We start from the raw sequence: 16798 nt of genomic DNA on the forward strand, positions 1-16798 counted from the left end.
GGGGCATTAGCAGAAGTTAGAGAAGACAATGTTCATGCCATCAGGTTGAAGGCTACCCAGACGGAATATAAGGTGTTGTTCCTCCAACCTGAGTGTGGCTTCATCTTTACAGTAGAGGAGGCCGTGGATTGACATATCAGAATGGGTATGGGATGTGGAATTAAAATGTGTGGTCACTGGGAGATCCTGCTTTCTCTGGCGGACAGAGCGTAGGTGTTCAGCAAAACGATCTCCCAGTCTGCGTCGGGTCTCGCCAATATATAGAAGGCCACATCGGGAGCACCGGATGCAGTATATCACCCCAGCCGACTCACAGGTGAAGTGTCACCTCACCTGGAAGGATTGTCTGGGGCCCTGAATGGTGGTAAGGGAGGAAGTGTAAGGGCATGTGTAGCACTTGTTCCGCTTACAAGGATATGTGCCAGGAGGGAGATCAGTGGGGAGGCATGGGGGCGGGGGGTAACGAATGGACAAGGGAGTTGCGTAGGGAGCGATCCCTGTGGAAAGCAGAGGTGGGGGAAAGAAAGATGTGCTTAGTGGTGAGATCCCATTAGAGGTGGCGGAAGTTACGGAGAATAACATGTTGGACCCGGAGGCTGGAGGGGTGGTAGGTGAGGACCAGGACCAGGGGAACCCTATTCCTAGTAGGGTGGCGGCAGGATGGAGTGAGAGCAGATGTGCGTGAAATGGGGGAGATGCGTTTGAGAGCAGAGTTGATGGTGGAGGAAGGGAAGCCCCTTTCTTTAAAAAAGGACACCTCCCTCGTCCTGGAATGAAAAGCCTCATCCTGAGAGCAGATGCGGCAGAGACGGAGAAACGTCGCATTCACCAGCAACTTTGATGTGTGTTGCTTGAATTTCCAGCATCTGCAGAATTCCTCGTGTTTGCATTTTTAAACTGTCTATTACAGTATTTTCAACTAGAAAATCATGATATTTTAGACATAAGGCATTAACTTTTTACACCAAATGTGAAGTCACAATCTGCAATTGCGGAGAAATCAAAAGCTGGCCATTCTTGTACCTCATCTCCAGGAAACCTTTCTTCTAAATGAACACAAAGACTATTTATAAAAGTCAATAGCGAACTTGCATCTACTGTGACGTTTTCTTCACATTGTTGGCTTAGCAAAACTTTAACTTTGTCACTCCACGAAACATTGTCTCCCAGATACTGCTTTCTTATCTTGGTAATTTTGCCTCCTGCAAAATGAAATGATTCAATCGGTGTCAGGGCCACTCTCTTGCAGAATCTTGCACAGTGCAGCCTGTTCATCAAAGACATCACTTAAAACCTATAAAGCTAGTTTGTATGTGATGTTTATCAATTTCTTGTGACAGTATTTAGCCACAGGGTTATTTGACTGATCTTTTCAAATAAAAACTTAGTAAGCTATCTACAGGATTGGAAACAGATCTTTGTAAACTTTAGGATATGAACACTGTCCGCCAAAGATGGCTGCCACCGTGATGCAGCTGTACAAACTGGAACAGGAAAGGTGAGATGACGTAAATTAGTGACGTGCATTGTATTTGAAAAACCGACTAACTAGTTAACAGAAACATTTAGCTAAAAGATTATTAAGTATAATTATTAATTACTGCATTACTTTAGGTAACTAAACTTTTGTGTGCACATTAATTATCTTTGTGCGCTGGTTGAAAAACGTATGTGCGTGCGCACACGCGCACAGCTTAGAGGGAACATAGCTGATATATAATATTAAATAAACTGATTGAACACCTAATGATCAAATGCCGACTGTTGTATTTACTGAGAGTAATCCTCCGCAATCCTGTCCGCAATTTACAGACCACCTGCGGCCAAATATAACCAAGCAATTGAAATACTATTTGATGCTGTCACCATACAAGAAACAGTTCAACCTCCATGTAATGTCTCTTAAAAGACCCTATTGTATCTACCTCCACCACTGCCGCTGGCACTGCATTCCACACACCCACCACTCTGTGTGAAAAACTTACCTCTGACATCCCCCTTGTACCTACTTCCAAGCACCTTAAAACTATGCCCTCTTGTGTTAGCCATTTCAGCCCTGGGAAAAGGCCTCTGGCTATCCACTCGATCAATGCCTGTCATCATCTTATGCACTTCTATGAGATCACCCTCATCCTCCATTGTTCCAAGGAGAAAAGGCCAAGTTCCCTCAACCTATTCTCATAAGGCATGCCCTCCAATCCAGGCAACATCTGTGTAAATCTCCTCTGCACTCTCTCTATAGGATCCACATCCTTCCTGTGGTCCTGTAGTGAGGTGACCAGAACTGAACACAGTAGTCCAAGTGGGGTCTAACCACAGCCTTATATAGTTGTAACATTACTTCACGGCTCCTGAACTCAATCCCTCAATTGATGAAGGCCAACACATCATACACCTTCTTAACAACACTGTCAACCTGAGCAGCAGCTTTGAGTGTCCTTTGGACATGGATCCCAAGATCACTCTGATCCTCTACACTCCGATCCTCTTGTACTTCTCCCGTCCCTATTGATGATGCAAAGATCATCGCCAGAGGCTCAGCAATCTCCTCCCTCACTTCTCACAGTAGCCTGGGGTATACCTCATCTGGACCCGGCGTCTTATCTAACAATGCTTTTCAAAAGTTCCAGCACATCCTCTTTCTTAATGTCTACACACTCATGTGTTTCAGTCCACTGTAAGTCATCCCCACATTGCCAAGGTCCTTTTCCCTGGTGAATACTGAAGCAAAGTGTTCATAAAGTACCTCCGCTACCTTCTCCAACTCCATGCACACGTTTCCACTAACGCACCTGATTGGTCCTATTCACACACGGCTTATCCTCTTGCTCTTCACATACTAGTAGAATACTTTGTGGTTTTCCTTAACCCTGCTCACCAAGGCCTTCTCATGGCCCCTTCTAGCTCTCCTAATTTCATTCTTAAGCTCCTTCCTGGCAACCTTGTAATTTTCTAGAGCCTAACAGTACCTAGTTTCTTGAACTTTTCATAAGCTTTTCTTCTTAACTAGATTTTTTGCATCCTTTGTACACCATGGTTCTTTTACCCTACCATCCTTTCCCTGCCTCAATGGAACATACCTATGCAGAACGCCATGCAAATGTTCCCTGAACATTTGCCACATCTCTGCTGTGCATTTCCCTGAGAACAATTGCTCCCAATTTATGCTCCCAAGTTTCTGCATCATAGCATCATACTTCCTCCTACTCCAATTAAAACGTTTTCCCAAATTGTCTGCTCCTATCCCTCTCCAGCGCTATGGGGAAGGAGACAGAGTTGTGATCACTACCTCCAAAATGCTCTCCCACTGAGAGATCTGACACCTGACCAGGTTCATTTCCCAATACCAGATCAAGTACGGCCTCTCCTCTAATTGGCTTATTGCATCAGGAAACCTTCCTAAATACACCGAACAAACCCCACCTCATTCAAACCCCTTGCTCTAAGAAATTAGGAAATATTAAGAAAGCTAAAATCACCCAACACAACACAACAATCTATTATTATTGCACTGTTCCAGAATCTGCCCCTTATCTGCTCCCTGCTCCTCGATGTCTCTGTTACTATTGGGGGGGGGGGGCTATAAAAACACCCAGTAGAGTTATTGCCCCCATCCTGTTTCTGACTTTCACCCACACTGACTCAGTAGACAATCCCTCCACGACTTCCTCCTTTCCTGCAGCCGTGATACTCCCCCGATTAGCAATGCCATACTCCCACCTCTTTTGCCTCCCTGCCTGTCCTTACTGAAATATCGAAAACTTGACCCACTCAGCAGCCATTCCTGCCCCTAAGACTTCCAAGTTTCTGTAATAGCCAGAATGTCATAGTTCCACTTATTGATCCATGCTGTAAGTTTATCCACCTTGTTTATGATATTCCTTGCATTAAAATAGACTCATCTCAAACTATCTGACTGAGTGCATCTTTGCTCTATCAACTGCCTATCCTTCCTCACAAACTCCCTACTTTTGTACCAACTGCCCTATCCTCAGCCTCTTCACTTCGATTCCCACCTCATTGCAAATCTAGTTTAAATGCTTCTACTTCCTTAGGCGTTTACAAACATTTGGCATGACATCTAGAACTTTGACAAAATTTTATAGCTGTGTAGTGAAGAGTATATTGACTAGCTGCATCACAATGTGGTATGGAAACACCAATGCCCTTGAACAGAAAATCCTACAAAAAGTAGTGTATATAGCACAGTCCTTCACGCAAAAAGCCCTCCCCAGCATTGAACACATCTACATGAGCTTTCTCGCAGGAAAATAGCATCCATCCTCAAATATCCCCACCACCCAGGTCATACTCTCTTCTCGCTGCTGCCATCAGGAAGAAGGTAGAGGAGCCTCAGCTTTCACACCACCAGGTTCAGGAACAGTTATTACCCCTCAACCATCAGGCTCTTGAACCAAAGGGGATAACTTCACCCATCTTCACTTTGCCCCATCACTGAACTGTTCCCACAACCTATGGACTCACTTTGAAGGACTCTTTATCTCATGTTCTCAATATTTATTGTTTATTTCTTTATTATTATTATTATTATTATTATTATTATTTCTTTTCTTCTTTCCTTTGGTATTTCTACAGTTTGCTGTCTTTTGCACACAGGTTATCCATCCTGTTGGTGCGATCGTTTATTGATTCTATTATGGTTATTGGATTTATTGATCATTCCTGCAAGAAAAGAATCTCAGCGTTGTATACGGTGACCATATATGTATTTGATAATAAATTTACTTTGAACTTTGAGGAAGAGGCTGATCTTGCGAACTCTAACTAAAATGGCAGAGACATTATGCTTCATAAGAATTTTCAAATGCAATTTATTATGTGTGTTTAGAGGACTAATTTCTTGGGAAATGGGGAAAATACTGGTGTGGAGAACTAAATCAGCCTGTTTTTACAATGAGATGGCCCCTGAAAAGCTTCCTCCTTTACTGTAGCTCTCTACAATTATATTATCTTCCAAGGATTACCGACTTGCTGTAGGTTTTCAACATAACTAGATTTACATCAATTGTCTAAATATAAAATATACATTTACAGGAAATGTAATAAATATCAATTTTAAAATTAAATATTATTCTGTTTGTCTCTATGCAGTGAGTGAAAAAATACGTTTTAGTTAGATGAGTGTTACAAGTAAATTGAGACAGAAGGTAGCCAGATAGTTCTGTGATGAAAAGCCCCATTACAAAATGATACAAATGCAATATGAACATTTAACTGACATTATCTGAAACTTAGCTATAAATTAAACCTGCCATGGATGAAGACAGATTTAACTAAATTCCAATGATTAAACACAAATACAGTGGATTCTGATTAATTGGGACAAGTACATTTTGGCCCAATTAAGTGGCTGCTGCAATTAGTTGAACTTTCATGGAAATAGTCAAAAAGGTATTAAAAAACTGAACAACAAATTATGTATTTAAATGAAATATAGAACAAATTAGAATACTACTGATGGTACTACAGTACTATAAAACTGTGTATTAGATCGTAAAAGTTATCATCCAGTGTACACAATGAACAAAATCAGCACAAGCACCTGGTACAGATAATAAACTGCCTTCACACAATACTATTGATGATTACATCACCAAATCTTCATTTCACTGCAACAGTCAAGATGGTTTATTGATATCTTCAATTTCTTTGTAGTACTTAACTGGTTGAGATAGTAAAATCATTTCATTTTCACTCCCGGCCATTTTTGGCATCTCCAAGCCTGAATGCTTGAAACCACAGTGAGCAAAACAATTCTAAGTTGTCTTACTGCTTACTTATTGCGAACTATCAGTGACAAAAATCACTACGTGTTCCAACGCAAACACATGCAACTGCCGCTATTTAAAAACTGTTCGCATGGTGTAGCGTCTAATGGCCATACAAACACGGACAACTGACACTAGTTAGAACCTGTTCGGCAACAGTCACCTGCCCCAATTATGTGGACTAGTGTCCAAAATAAGCTGCTACACCAATTAACCATCGGCCCAATTGACCAAAATCTACTGTATTAAAAACAAAGATGAATTTAGTCCTGCATCATATTCCCTCACTCTTGAATGAGATCATGGTGACTTATACTGGCACAACAATCTAAATATGTTCTTATTTTCTAGTATGTCTTCATCAAGGTCTTGGAGGATGAATGAAAATTCATCTCCTGATCTTATTGCTTAGGTTTTGCTAGGACTAGAGAAAGTGAAATAATTAAAATTGGGCACTGAAACATAACTCCAGTTTTGAAGTCAAATATGACTACAGTAGAACTATTCATCTAGCTTGCTGAGGACTTTGAGCTGATCATGTACTAAGAGCATATAATTGACTGGATAACTAAAAAACATGTGGAGAGAAGTTATGTTTCTTTTTAATCAAGCCCAATTTCTCTCCCTCTACACCAAGGATACAAAAAAAATTACAGATTCTTGAAGTGTTCATGATCTTGCCATTTCCAACCCATTATACATCTTGTTTAGCATGATTTTCTGTTGAAGATCTCTTGGTGTACATTATATATATATCACTGGAACATTATTCATGACAAACTGGAAATTGGTCACCGCTTTGAACATCTCCAATACATCTGACAGGATTTAGCATTGTGCACATAGTATTTGTGTTCACAGTTTCTACTTCACTCTCAGTCTGCTCTTTCTTTGTTGTAGACCATGGCATAGTCTGTTTGCATTCAGCCAGATGTTTATCTGGTTTTCAGGCTTCCTCGCTCCCAGCTCTTTTCCATTACTGATTAAATTTTCCGTCAATCATCTAGACAAAGTGACTATTAACTCTCTTCCACTTTCATTCATTCCTTCCCAGAATCTAAAACTATAGGACTTCTCAATCTCTTTCAATCCCCATTTTTTATCTGCAATTTATAACCCTTAAAATCCAGAGCTTCCTCTCATTTAATTCACTACTTCCATAATTTATTCTACTTTCTGTAATTATTAACATGCATCATAAATCGTTTTAACACTTAAAAAAAACCCTCATCAGGTCAGGCTGCATCTGTGGATAGAAATAATGCTGCAGGTTATTAGTTTGGCACCGTGCCATAGATTTAGAACATTGTTCATTCATCATTGTGTCGAGTAATTCAGCATTTACTTCTGATTGTAGTACTTTGTGTTTGCTGTGCATGGAATTCTACTGCATTCAAAATAAAGTTATTGACACAGGAAGGTAATAATAATGAAAATTTATATTTCAATTAAATTTACCATTTACAAAGGTTTTTATTATGTTAAGACATTTTTTTCTGAATATTATTTGGAAATAGCCTTTCTTTATACTGGACCTAATTCAGTTAATAACGCAGCACAATGCATAAATATTTTCATGTCAAAGTACTGACATATATGGAATTAAACTCTTACCTTTAATACCAAGTATCATCATGACACTTTTTGATATGGAACTATTGTGTTTACAATGAATATAATGCATGTTCCATTTTATCTCTGAATGAGCCTCAGCAGAGGTAAAAAAGACGAATTGATTATTGCAGTTATTTTTCTACAACTAATTTATTTACCTGTCTATAGGAAGTAGCAAAAGTAATAACCAGAATTCTCAATATTGTGAGAAATCAAAATTTATGTTTGGCTGAGGCTTTAATGAGTAAGGGAGTGGCATATGTACATAGGCAAGCAGTATTCCCTCTAATTTGCATAGATACATGGCCACAAAGTAACTGAAATGCTCCCCTGCACATAGCCTTTGTTGCTGCGCAGCTGGAATTTCTTTATATTAAAGAAATAATTTTGAAATTATGCTAATATAATTTTGAAAATATGTTAATTATGAAATACCCTGTAATTATGTGTTAGTGAATATAATCCATACATTTTCTAAATAATAAATGTACCACAAGCTTAACTTTGAAGCATTTTAGAGCTTCAACATATTTACATTGTCAGTGTTTCAAGTTACAACACTGTTACAAGTTGTAACAATAAACAAAGAATGGAAATTGGTAGCTCATTGTTAACAAACCGCTGGTCTGTGGTTTATTGTTTATAAAGTGCCCCATAGTTTTCAGGCCATGCAAACATTTCCTGCTCAGAGTAATGGTTGGTCCATGCAGCTGTAAAAGAACATTAGAGGGAAAGTTGTATACAAGATACACTTACAATTGTTAAAGCTGAAAAGTTCCAAAATACTACACACTGAACATTTACCTAAAAGACTAACAACATAATTATAGCTTATGGCTCATGTATTTATGGGGATTTCTAAATAGAAATGGATGATATGTAACTGTTGGTGAACTTACTAAGAAAGATAGTAGATTGTTAGGACCAGCTGAAAGAAAGAAAGAACTACTCAAGCATAATTGTTTTTCTGGTTGGTAGGGATGGCTTTGTGGACAAAGAGGGGGTTAAGGGTCAGGTTAGGGTTTAGGGACAGAATGTGGGGAAGTAGAGGTCAGGCTGGAGTCGTTGGCGGGTTCTGGGATGGGAGTTCCACGCAGGCAGGAGGTATGAAGGCCAATTGGCGAGACCAGAGTTTGAGGCCTAGTGTTTGGGGTAGCATTATCAGGGAGTCTGAAGTTTGCGACCTAGTGTTCGCTGTCCTCACCTAGAGTCATCATTCAACGTCATTGGCAAGTATTGGGTCAATACCGAAGATCAAAGCCTGAAAGTAGATCGGAGGTCTAGAAGTCGGCAGAAGCCCAGGCCTGCGAGTCTCTGGAGTTCATTGAGGAAGGCAAAGTCCAATGTCTGCAAATGCACAGTTCTGCTGGAAAACTGAAGATGGCTTCTCCTGGGATTGGAAAGTGTATGTGTGTGTGTGTGTGTGGGTGGGTGGGCGGGCGGTAGGGGGAATGCGGCTTGTTCCACCGCTGTTGTTGTGTTGCTTGTTATGTTCTGTTTGTCTTGCATTACCGAGTATTGTGGGTGTGTTATGCTGGTATCTGAATGTGAGGCGGTGTTTGTGGGCTGCCCCCCCCCACATCGTTAGTCTGCGTTGATTGTTAACACAAACAACGTATTTTGTAATATGTTTCGATATACATGTGACAAATTAATGAATCTGAATCCGCTTCCAGGGAGGACAGTGATTGGGCTGAAGAAGCTGAAGGAAAAGTGCAGCAAGTAATGGTATCAGTAAATTCTGGGCATTGTGTAGCAAGAAAAAGTTAAGAAATACTTTGAATGGTTTATGGAAACAAAAAATACTGCTATGATGATGAAAATAGAAAGTAAAAGTACAAGTAGATGCATGGGAAGTTAAAGGGTAAAATTTGAAGCAAGGAAATGTTGGCTAAAACTGATGGCAAGGAAATGAAAAGAACCACAACGTGAGCAATTTGAAGCCCAACGTTAAGCTGAAAGGTTAGCAAAACAAATAAGGTGGGCTGTCAATGCTGGCACTTTCCAAGTATGAGAGTTTTTTTGCCGTAAAAATAACAGCACCTGTTATGTAAAGCAAACTGCATGCCCTCTGCTGGGTTGTTATAGTTGAAAAGTCAAATGGCTCCTAGTGACAACACTGTTGCACATTTTAATCACAAAAGAACAACTTCAAACAAAATGAACAGTGTATTCAAAACAACATACATCAAAGTTGCTGGTAAACGCAGCAGGCCAAGCAGCATCTATAGGAAGAGGCGCAGTCGACGTTTCAGGCCGAGACCCTTCGTCAGGACTAACTGAAGGAAGAGTGAGTAAGGGATTTGAAAGCTGGAGGGGGAGGGGGAGATGCAAAATGATAGGAGAAGACAGGAGGGGGAGGGATAGAGCCGAGAGCTGGACAGGTGATAGGCAAAAGGGGATATGAGAGGATCATGGGACAGGAGGTCCGGGAAGAAAGACGGGGGGGGGGTGACCCAGAGGATGGGCAAGAGGTATATTCAGAGGGACAGAGGGAGAAAAAGGAGAGTGAGAGAAAGAATGTGTGCATAAAAATGAGTAACAGCTGGGGTACGAGGGGGAGGTGGGGCCTAGCGGAATTTAGAGAAGTCAATGTTCATGCCATCAGGTTGGAGGCTACCCAGACGGAATATAAGGTGTTGTTCCTCCAACCTGAGTGTGGCTTCATCTTTACAGTAGAGGAGGCCGTGGATAGACATGTCAGAATGGGAATGGGATGTGGAATTAAAATGTGTGGCCACTGGGAGATCCTGCTTTCTCTGGCGGACAGAGCGTAGATGTTCAGCAAAGCGGTCTCCCAGTCTGCGTCGGGTCTCACCAATATATAAAAGGCCACATCGGGAGCACCGGACGCATTCAAAAGCCTGGTTGTGCCATTTTAAATGCTGGATATGAGTGCACATGTTATTAAGTGGTTGTACATGAACATTATAATTGAACAGGTAAATTCTAAATTATCCCTGATGAAGATGGCAGTGTTTCTCACAGAAATGTTGGTTATAATCAATATCTGTAACCGACCGAAAGTCCAAGCAGTGTTTATTATTTTTCAGTTAGTTTGGTTATTATGGAATAATTATGGAAGAGTAGGTTTGCATTGTTCTTCCTCAGTTTTAGGGTTTTCAATACTTAATCTTATGTCATATTGTTGGGAATTCATAATTCCAACTTGACCACACGTTGCTGTTTATCTAATCTTTTTTCCTTATGTCCCATGTTGCTTGATCCTTTAAAAGATTCTGTTTTCTCTGTATAGTCTCCTCCTCTTTTAATAACGCTATGAATGCCCCTTGTCCTTAAAAAAAATGTAGACTTTTGACTTGTGGCCTTGAAATTTTTCCATGCACTTTATTTTTTATGTTAAAACAGACTTATGCATCGCCCTAACATTGATCACGGAAGCTACGCAAAGAGTGAGATATCTAAGAGCAAATTTTACAGTGCGGTTAGATTTCCCTATATAATGTCACTTGAAACTGGCATTGGTAGCACTGTGGGGGGAAATATATGTCAGAATAAAACTGAGCTGAAAAAACAAAAGGACCACTGAAAAATTAGGAGACAAATTTTCCAACTGGTGCTAAGCCTTCCAGAAATGTATGCAAAATGCTCTAGTCCAGGTTAACCTGATAGTCAACTGAGCAGACTACAAATTTAGAAATGAGTGAACAATTTGCTAAGCTCTTGTGATTGCAGCCACATAGCATCAACAAATGTTAAAAGTAACACCTTCTGGGTGGTGGTCCATTAGTCTAGTTAACCTTTCTTAGTCTTTCTGACACAATTAAAAACACCATCCCTCACCACTATCCATTGTCCATGAAAATGCCTCTGCTTGGATCGGCTCTTACCAATCACAACCACAACAGAAGCAAATTCACAATGGGTTCTTTTCTGACTCCTATATCAGTAAGTACATTTAGAACAATCTAATCTCCATCCTGTCGAGCACCTCCGCTCTGTCCACCACAACAGACAGGATCTCCCAGTAGCCACCCACTTCAACTCTGCTTCCCACTCCCATTCAGATATGTCCATACATGGCCTCCTCTACTGCCATGATGAGGCTAAACTCAGGTTTACTGTCTAGGTAGTCTCCAGCCCTTTGGTATGAACATAGAATTCTCCAACTTCCGGTAATTCCCTCCCCCTCCCTTCCTCTATCCCTATGTCACTCTGCCCCCTCCCCTAGCTGCCCATCACCTCCCTCATGGTTCTGCCTCCTTCTACTACCCATTGTGTTTTCCCCTATTCTTTCTTCACCTTTCCTGCCTATCACCTCCCTGCTTCCCCTCCCCCTCCCCTTTATCTTTCCCCTTACTGGTTTTTCACCTGGACCCTACCAGCCTTCTCCTTCCCACCCTCCCCCCATCTTCTTTATAGGGCCTCTGCCCCTTCCCTCTACAGTCCTGACGAAGGGTTCCGGCCCAAAACGTTGACTGATCGTTTCCACGGATGCTGCCCAACCTGCTGAGTTCCTCCAGCGTGTTGTGAGTGTTGCTAATCTCCATCCTGTTCTTCTGGAAGAAAATGCCTGTGGCGACATCATCCAGACACTGTACACAGTGACATTTAGTTCCACTGGCCCACCACCCCACACTGCTCACAATCCCTCCTGCTTTTCAGATTATTTCTTCACAGACAGACATAGACAAGTTACCAGTTCCTTCAGTTAAACATGTGTGAGGTCAAAATCATAGGTTTTGGTGTCTACCACAAACTCCACACAGATCATATCACTTCAGCACTTGCAAAATGCTGTAGGAACTCAGCAGGTCAGGCAGCATCTCTGGAAAAGAGCAAGCAGTCGATGTTTTCAGCTGAGGCCCTTCATCATAGCACTTGTTTCCAGTCACTGTCTCATGGTGAACGTAAATTGATGCAAGCTATCAAACAGGGTTGGGGGACGGAGGCTGACGATGCCAGGAACACTTAGCAGGTCAAGCAGCATATTGGAAAGATAAACAATCAGTATTTCAAATCTGAGGTACTTCATCAAAAGATGGCCCAACTGAGTAATAAAACTGTACAAAGTTAACAAGGCCATCCAATTTAAGTGGCTTAAAATAAACTGTAATATAACCTAGCTATTCTTTTAATCTCAAATAAACATGTAATCCAAACTAAGATACTTTTTTTAAAATAGTGCACCATTCTTATTTACTAATGTTTTTGTTAATTTAATAACCAATAAAAAGTTTTTCCTTCTTCTGGAATAATTTTCTTGGCCTTTTTTAGATGGCACCCAGGACTATCCTCATTCTCCACTTCCAACACTGCATTTGTACAATATTGTCCTCAACTGATCCCTTCGCTCTCCCTGTTAATGCCATATGTTCAATAATGCCTCAAGACTCCCATTTCTTTCCTGTTTGTGGCTTTCTACATAACTTTTTATGGGCATGCAATTACTTCAATACACATGGGCAAACTAAACATAAAGCTATTAAATCATAAAATTACAGGAACACAGAAGGAATTTATTTGACCCATTGAGTATGTGCCAACATTTTAAAAAGGAAAGACAAATAATTCATTGTCCATTTCTTTCCACATTGCTTCACCTTTTTAGGTTTTCATACAATTCTTTTTCACTACGCTTCTTATTTTTATTTGGAGATGCAGCCCCTCTGGCCCTCTGAGCAGTTCCACCCAGCAATCCCCCGATTCAACCCTAGCCTAATCACAGGACAATATACAATGACCAATTAACCTGCTAACCGGTATATTTTTGGACTGTGGGAGGAAACCGGAGCACCCAGAGAAATCGCACACACACACACACGGGAAGAAGTGTTCAAACTTGCTAACAGAGGATACCAGAATTGAACTTCAAACTCTGATGCCCTGAGCTGTAATAGCACCGCGCTAATCATTACGTTTCCATGGTGTCTATTTATATTTTTATTCCAAATGATAGAATTTCTATGTAAAAAGAACTTTTTTCTCATATTCATTGCCGCCTTCTAAATAATCTTAAGCAAGATACTTGCACTGTGAGCAGATAATATGCCAAGCAATTTTACATGCAACAAGAATTATTCTGGAAACAGTCTCAAAGGAAAAATTACAACTTAAATTGTTTCTTCTGTAAAGTAATTTATTTTTTGTTTGTCTTAATTCGCAATTAGCCTGAAAATAAACTGTTTTTTTTCCAAATTCTGTAGCCAAAAATTACAGCCGAATGTTTTTGTTAGTTATTTTGTACAGAAATGTTTCTTATCCATACACGATTCATAATGACTATGAATCTTACCTTTAAATACAGATCACTGCCATTTGGCAATCCAAGAAGATTATACTCATAAAATTACAAACCTTAGAGCAATTATTAGAACAGACTCCTTCCTCCAAGAAAACTTGGATTTAACTGGTACAAAATGGTACACTCTAAATATATCCTTTTTTTAGTAGCCAATAATTAAACACTTAGTAATTGGAACTAAGCTGCTGAGATGCAGGAAATCCAAGAAAAAATAGAAATTGCCAGAAGCACTCAGCATTCTTGCAAAGAGAAATAGGGGCTTGATTTTTTAGATAAAGAACTTTTCATTCGAACTGGATAAGTGTGACAATGAGTATAGTTTAGGTTACAGAGAGGGTTAAGAGTGTTCAGTAAACAGAGGGGATATCCAAAATAGATCAGAGAGCAAAGCTGTGAAAACCAGCAATTAAATACAGAGCTAAAAAAAATAAATTTAACAGAACGATAAGTCACATCATTGAGGAGAGAGGGAGGAAGATGGATGGTAACCTGAAAATGTTATAGTCAATATTAATGGCGGTAACAATTGTTAAAGTAATAATTTCTTTAAAAACCAATTAAAATTTACATGTATACATAAAGATTTATTTACACAAGTATAAATATTTACATAATTACATTTAAATCTTGTAAAAGGATGTTGCATTTTGTAACTCCAAAACATAAAACTAATTGAAAGGAAACACAGAGCCAGGAAGCAAAAGCTTTCTACCAGAGTGTAGGTGCAATTGCGATTCCAAAGAACATTAAAGCCCTTTGCGAGTGTTTATGATGAGAAGCACTTTGGACTCCTCTTCCAGCTCCATCTGTAGATAGGCCTCAGCTAAATCCACTTTGCTGAAGTGTGTTAGGCCAGAAAGGTTTGCAGAGATATTCTCTACCCTGCTCAGAGGGTATTGGTCTACTTTCAATACTGGGTTGATAGTGACCTTAAACTCACCACGGATCCTGACAGACAAATGCTTCTTGACTATCAGAACTACTGGTATTGCCCACGGGCTCCATTCAAACTCAAAAAGAATTCCTTCAAACTCCATGCAATTTAGCTCGCTACTTTATCACAAATGACATAAAACTGGACAGGCTTTGTAAAACTTCATTGTGGAATTTTCATTTAACACTATTTTACCCTTGAAATAATTGAGTTTTCCAATTGTATCCTTGAACACTGCTGTTGCATCTTCCAGTTCCTTTCTTATAAACCCTTTTTTACTTGGTGTCTCTAGAGATGCAGCTCATTAGCTCCTCACTAACAGCCATTGGACTCAGCGGTGAGAAAACCACTTTTTATGAACTCCATACGTCTTGAGTAGGTATGACTTGGGTCCCACCTAAACCAGGAAGTAGGGATGTCTCGACCACCTGAACCTCAATCTGTGTGAATACTGTGTAAGTGTTGTTGCATACAATTATAAAGAAAGTATATTTCTGAATGTCTACTTAACCAATCTATTATTAAAGAAGAAAGACAAAAAAGGGCACATTATAATTAAAACAATCTAATGTGCTCAAGGTTGGAGCTCAGATCTTCCAAAAGCTGAATGTGTTACGGCACCAACTCCTATTCACCAATCACCGGAGAATTTCCCATCTTGGTCTTGAATCGTGCATTCCCGTTGGATCGAATCCTGCGGCCGGTTCTCTCAATCTTCTTCTCTCCAACTCCTCCGAAAAGACCTCAACCACCCCAGTGTCCGTCTCAAAACCTCTCTGCCCAGCTATCTCTCTAACCTTCTCCCAATTTCACCATCCTATTTGGCTGACTCGATATTCCTAAACTGAACATCACAACCCCTTATTTTTAACAGTAACCCAAACACTACCAGCAGAACACACTGCTTCTATAGAAAGCCATTAAGTGAACTAGCCTACACATTAGCATTAAGATCTTAACCAGGGTGTGACACTTAATTTGGTTTTTGTTAATTCTATTGTGAAGAATGTGGCGTGCAAATAGCGGATGGACCTCCAGTCAAGTTGTAGTTGTCTCAGCCAATGACATCCCCACAATGCTAGCCCTTCTGCTTTTACCGCATACAAGCCCAATGTGACTGTTGGTTATACTTCACTGTTATGAATGTCATTCCTACAGGAGTTATCTTTTCTCCAGTATAAATTCTTAGTTGGATATCTGTAGGCTTCAGTTCAGGATCTTTGAAACGCCTTTCAAATACATTTTGTGGAATGAATGAAACAGCTGAGCCAGTGCCCAATTCCATTTTAATTAATTTCCCATTGGTTTCTATATGGTGCAAGCTATATTGCTTTTCTATTGTTAGTTTTCACATTGTAAATCTCAAGGCTATTCAGTCCTGTGTCACTCTCTTCATTATCAGATTTCTCATCAACAGCATGCAGATTAGTGTGCTTTCTGAAACTGCAACTTGACTTTTCAGCTTTTTCCCTTCCCTGGGTAATCCATTTATTTTTGTCTGCTGAACACAGCTCACAGGAAAGTAGTAGAACATGAGCAGTTTTCCAGCTCTTACAATCACTGTATCACATGTATAATTCTTCATTATATGTTCCAGGACTTCCACATTGCTAAAACAATTATTTGCTTACCTCCAAATCTGAATTATATTCATGCTGCAAATGAGCATTTTCAGCAGCTTCAACAAGGCGCTGTAAAAATAAAGACAAGATCCAACCAAGTTAAAGAAGTTAACTGCAATCGGTTATTCGCATTCTGTATATCATTATTATTAATCATAATTTTTGTGCATGCAACCAGAAATTTTGGATTTCTGAAATGTAATTTGTTAACTTACTGTTCCACTGGGTCCCAATGTTAGTGAAATTGCCCAATATCACAATATGATGAGATCCAAGATTATAAGGAAGGGATCACGAGATACAGATTAAGGGAAGTTACTTTGTTTTAATTATTTTGCTATGGTTTCATGTTACTAATTGTGAATAATTGGTTCATGTATGTTTTAAAATTTTTATTTCAGAATTTTTATTATTTTTTTAAATTCAATAATTTTCAATGTTTTTAAATTATTTTCAGGTTTGAGAAGGCAACAAAATTTTCAGGACTAATTGGGGGACCACTCCTCAAAGGACTACTGGAGACAATGCTGCCATCCAAGCTGTATCAGTGGAATCCTAAATGTTATGGCAGCAA

General features: G+C 39.8%; 1 protein-coding gene across 8 annotated transcripts in view; it reads right to left on the reverse strand.

Moving 5' to 3' along the window:
* The window catches only part of cacna2d3a (calcium channel, voltage-dependent, alpha 2/delta subunit 3a), an 892602-nt gene that overhangs the window by 532667 nt on the left and 343137 nt on the right, over positions 1-16798 (reverse strand). For all 8 annotated transcript variants that reach the window (XR_010020451.1, XM_063068081.1, XM_063068079.1 and 5 more), the window contains one exon: positions 16234-16293. Coding sequence is in view for 7 of the 8 variants with exons in the window: in XM_063068081.1 (XP_062924151.1) it covers positions 16234-16293 (60 nt within the window). In the remaining variant the exon portion in view is untranslated. The remainder of the gene's footprint in view (positions 1-16233; positions 16294-16798) is intronic.

This window comes from Mobula hypostoma, chromosome 15, assembly GCF_963921235.1.
Source record: "Mobula hypostoma chromosome 15, sMobHyp1.1, whole genome shotgun sequence".
NCBI classification, from domain to species: domain Eukaryota; kingdom Metazoa; phylum Chordata; class Chondrichthyes; order Myliobatiformes; family Myliobatidae; genus Mobula; species Mobula hypostoma.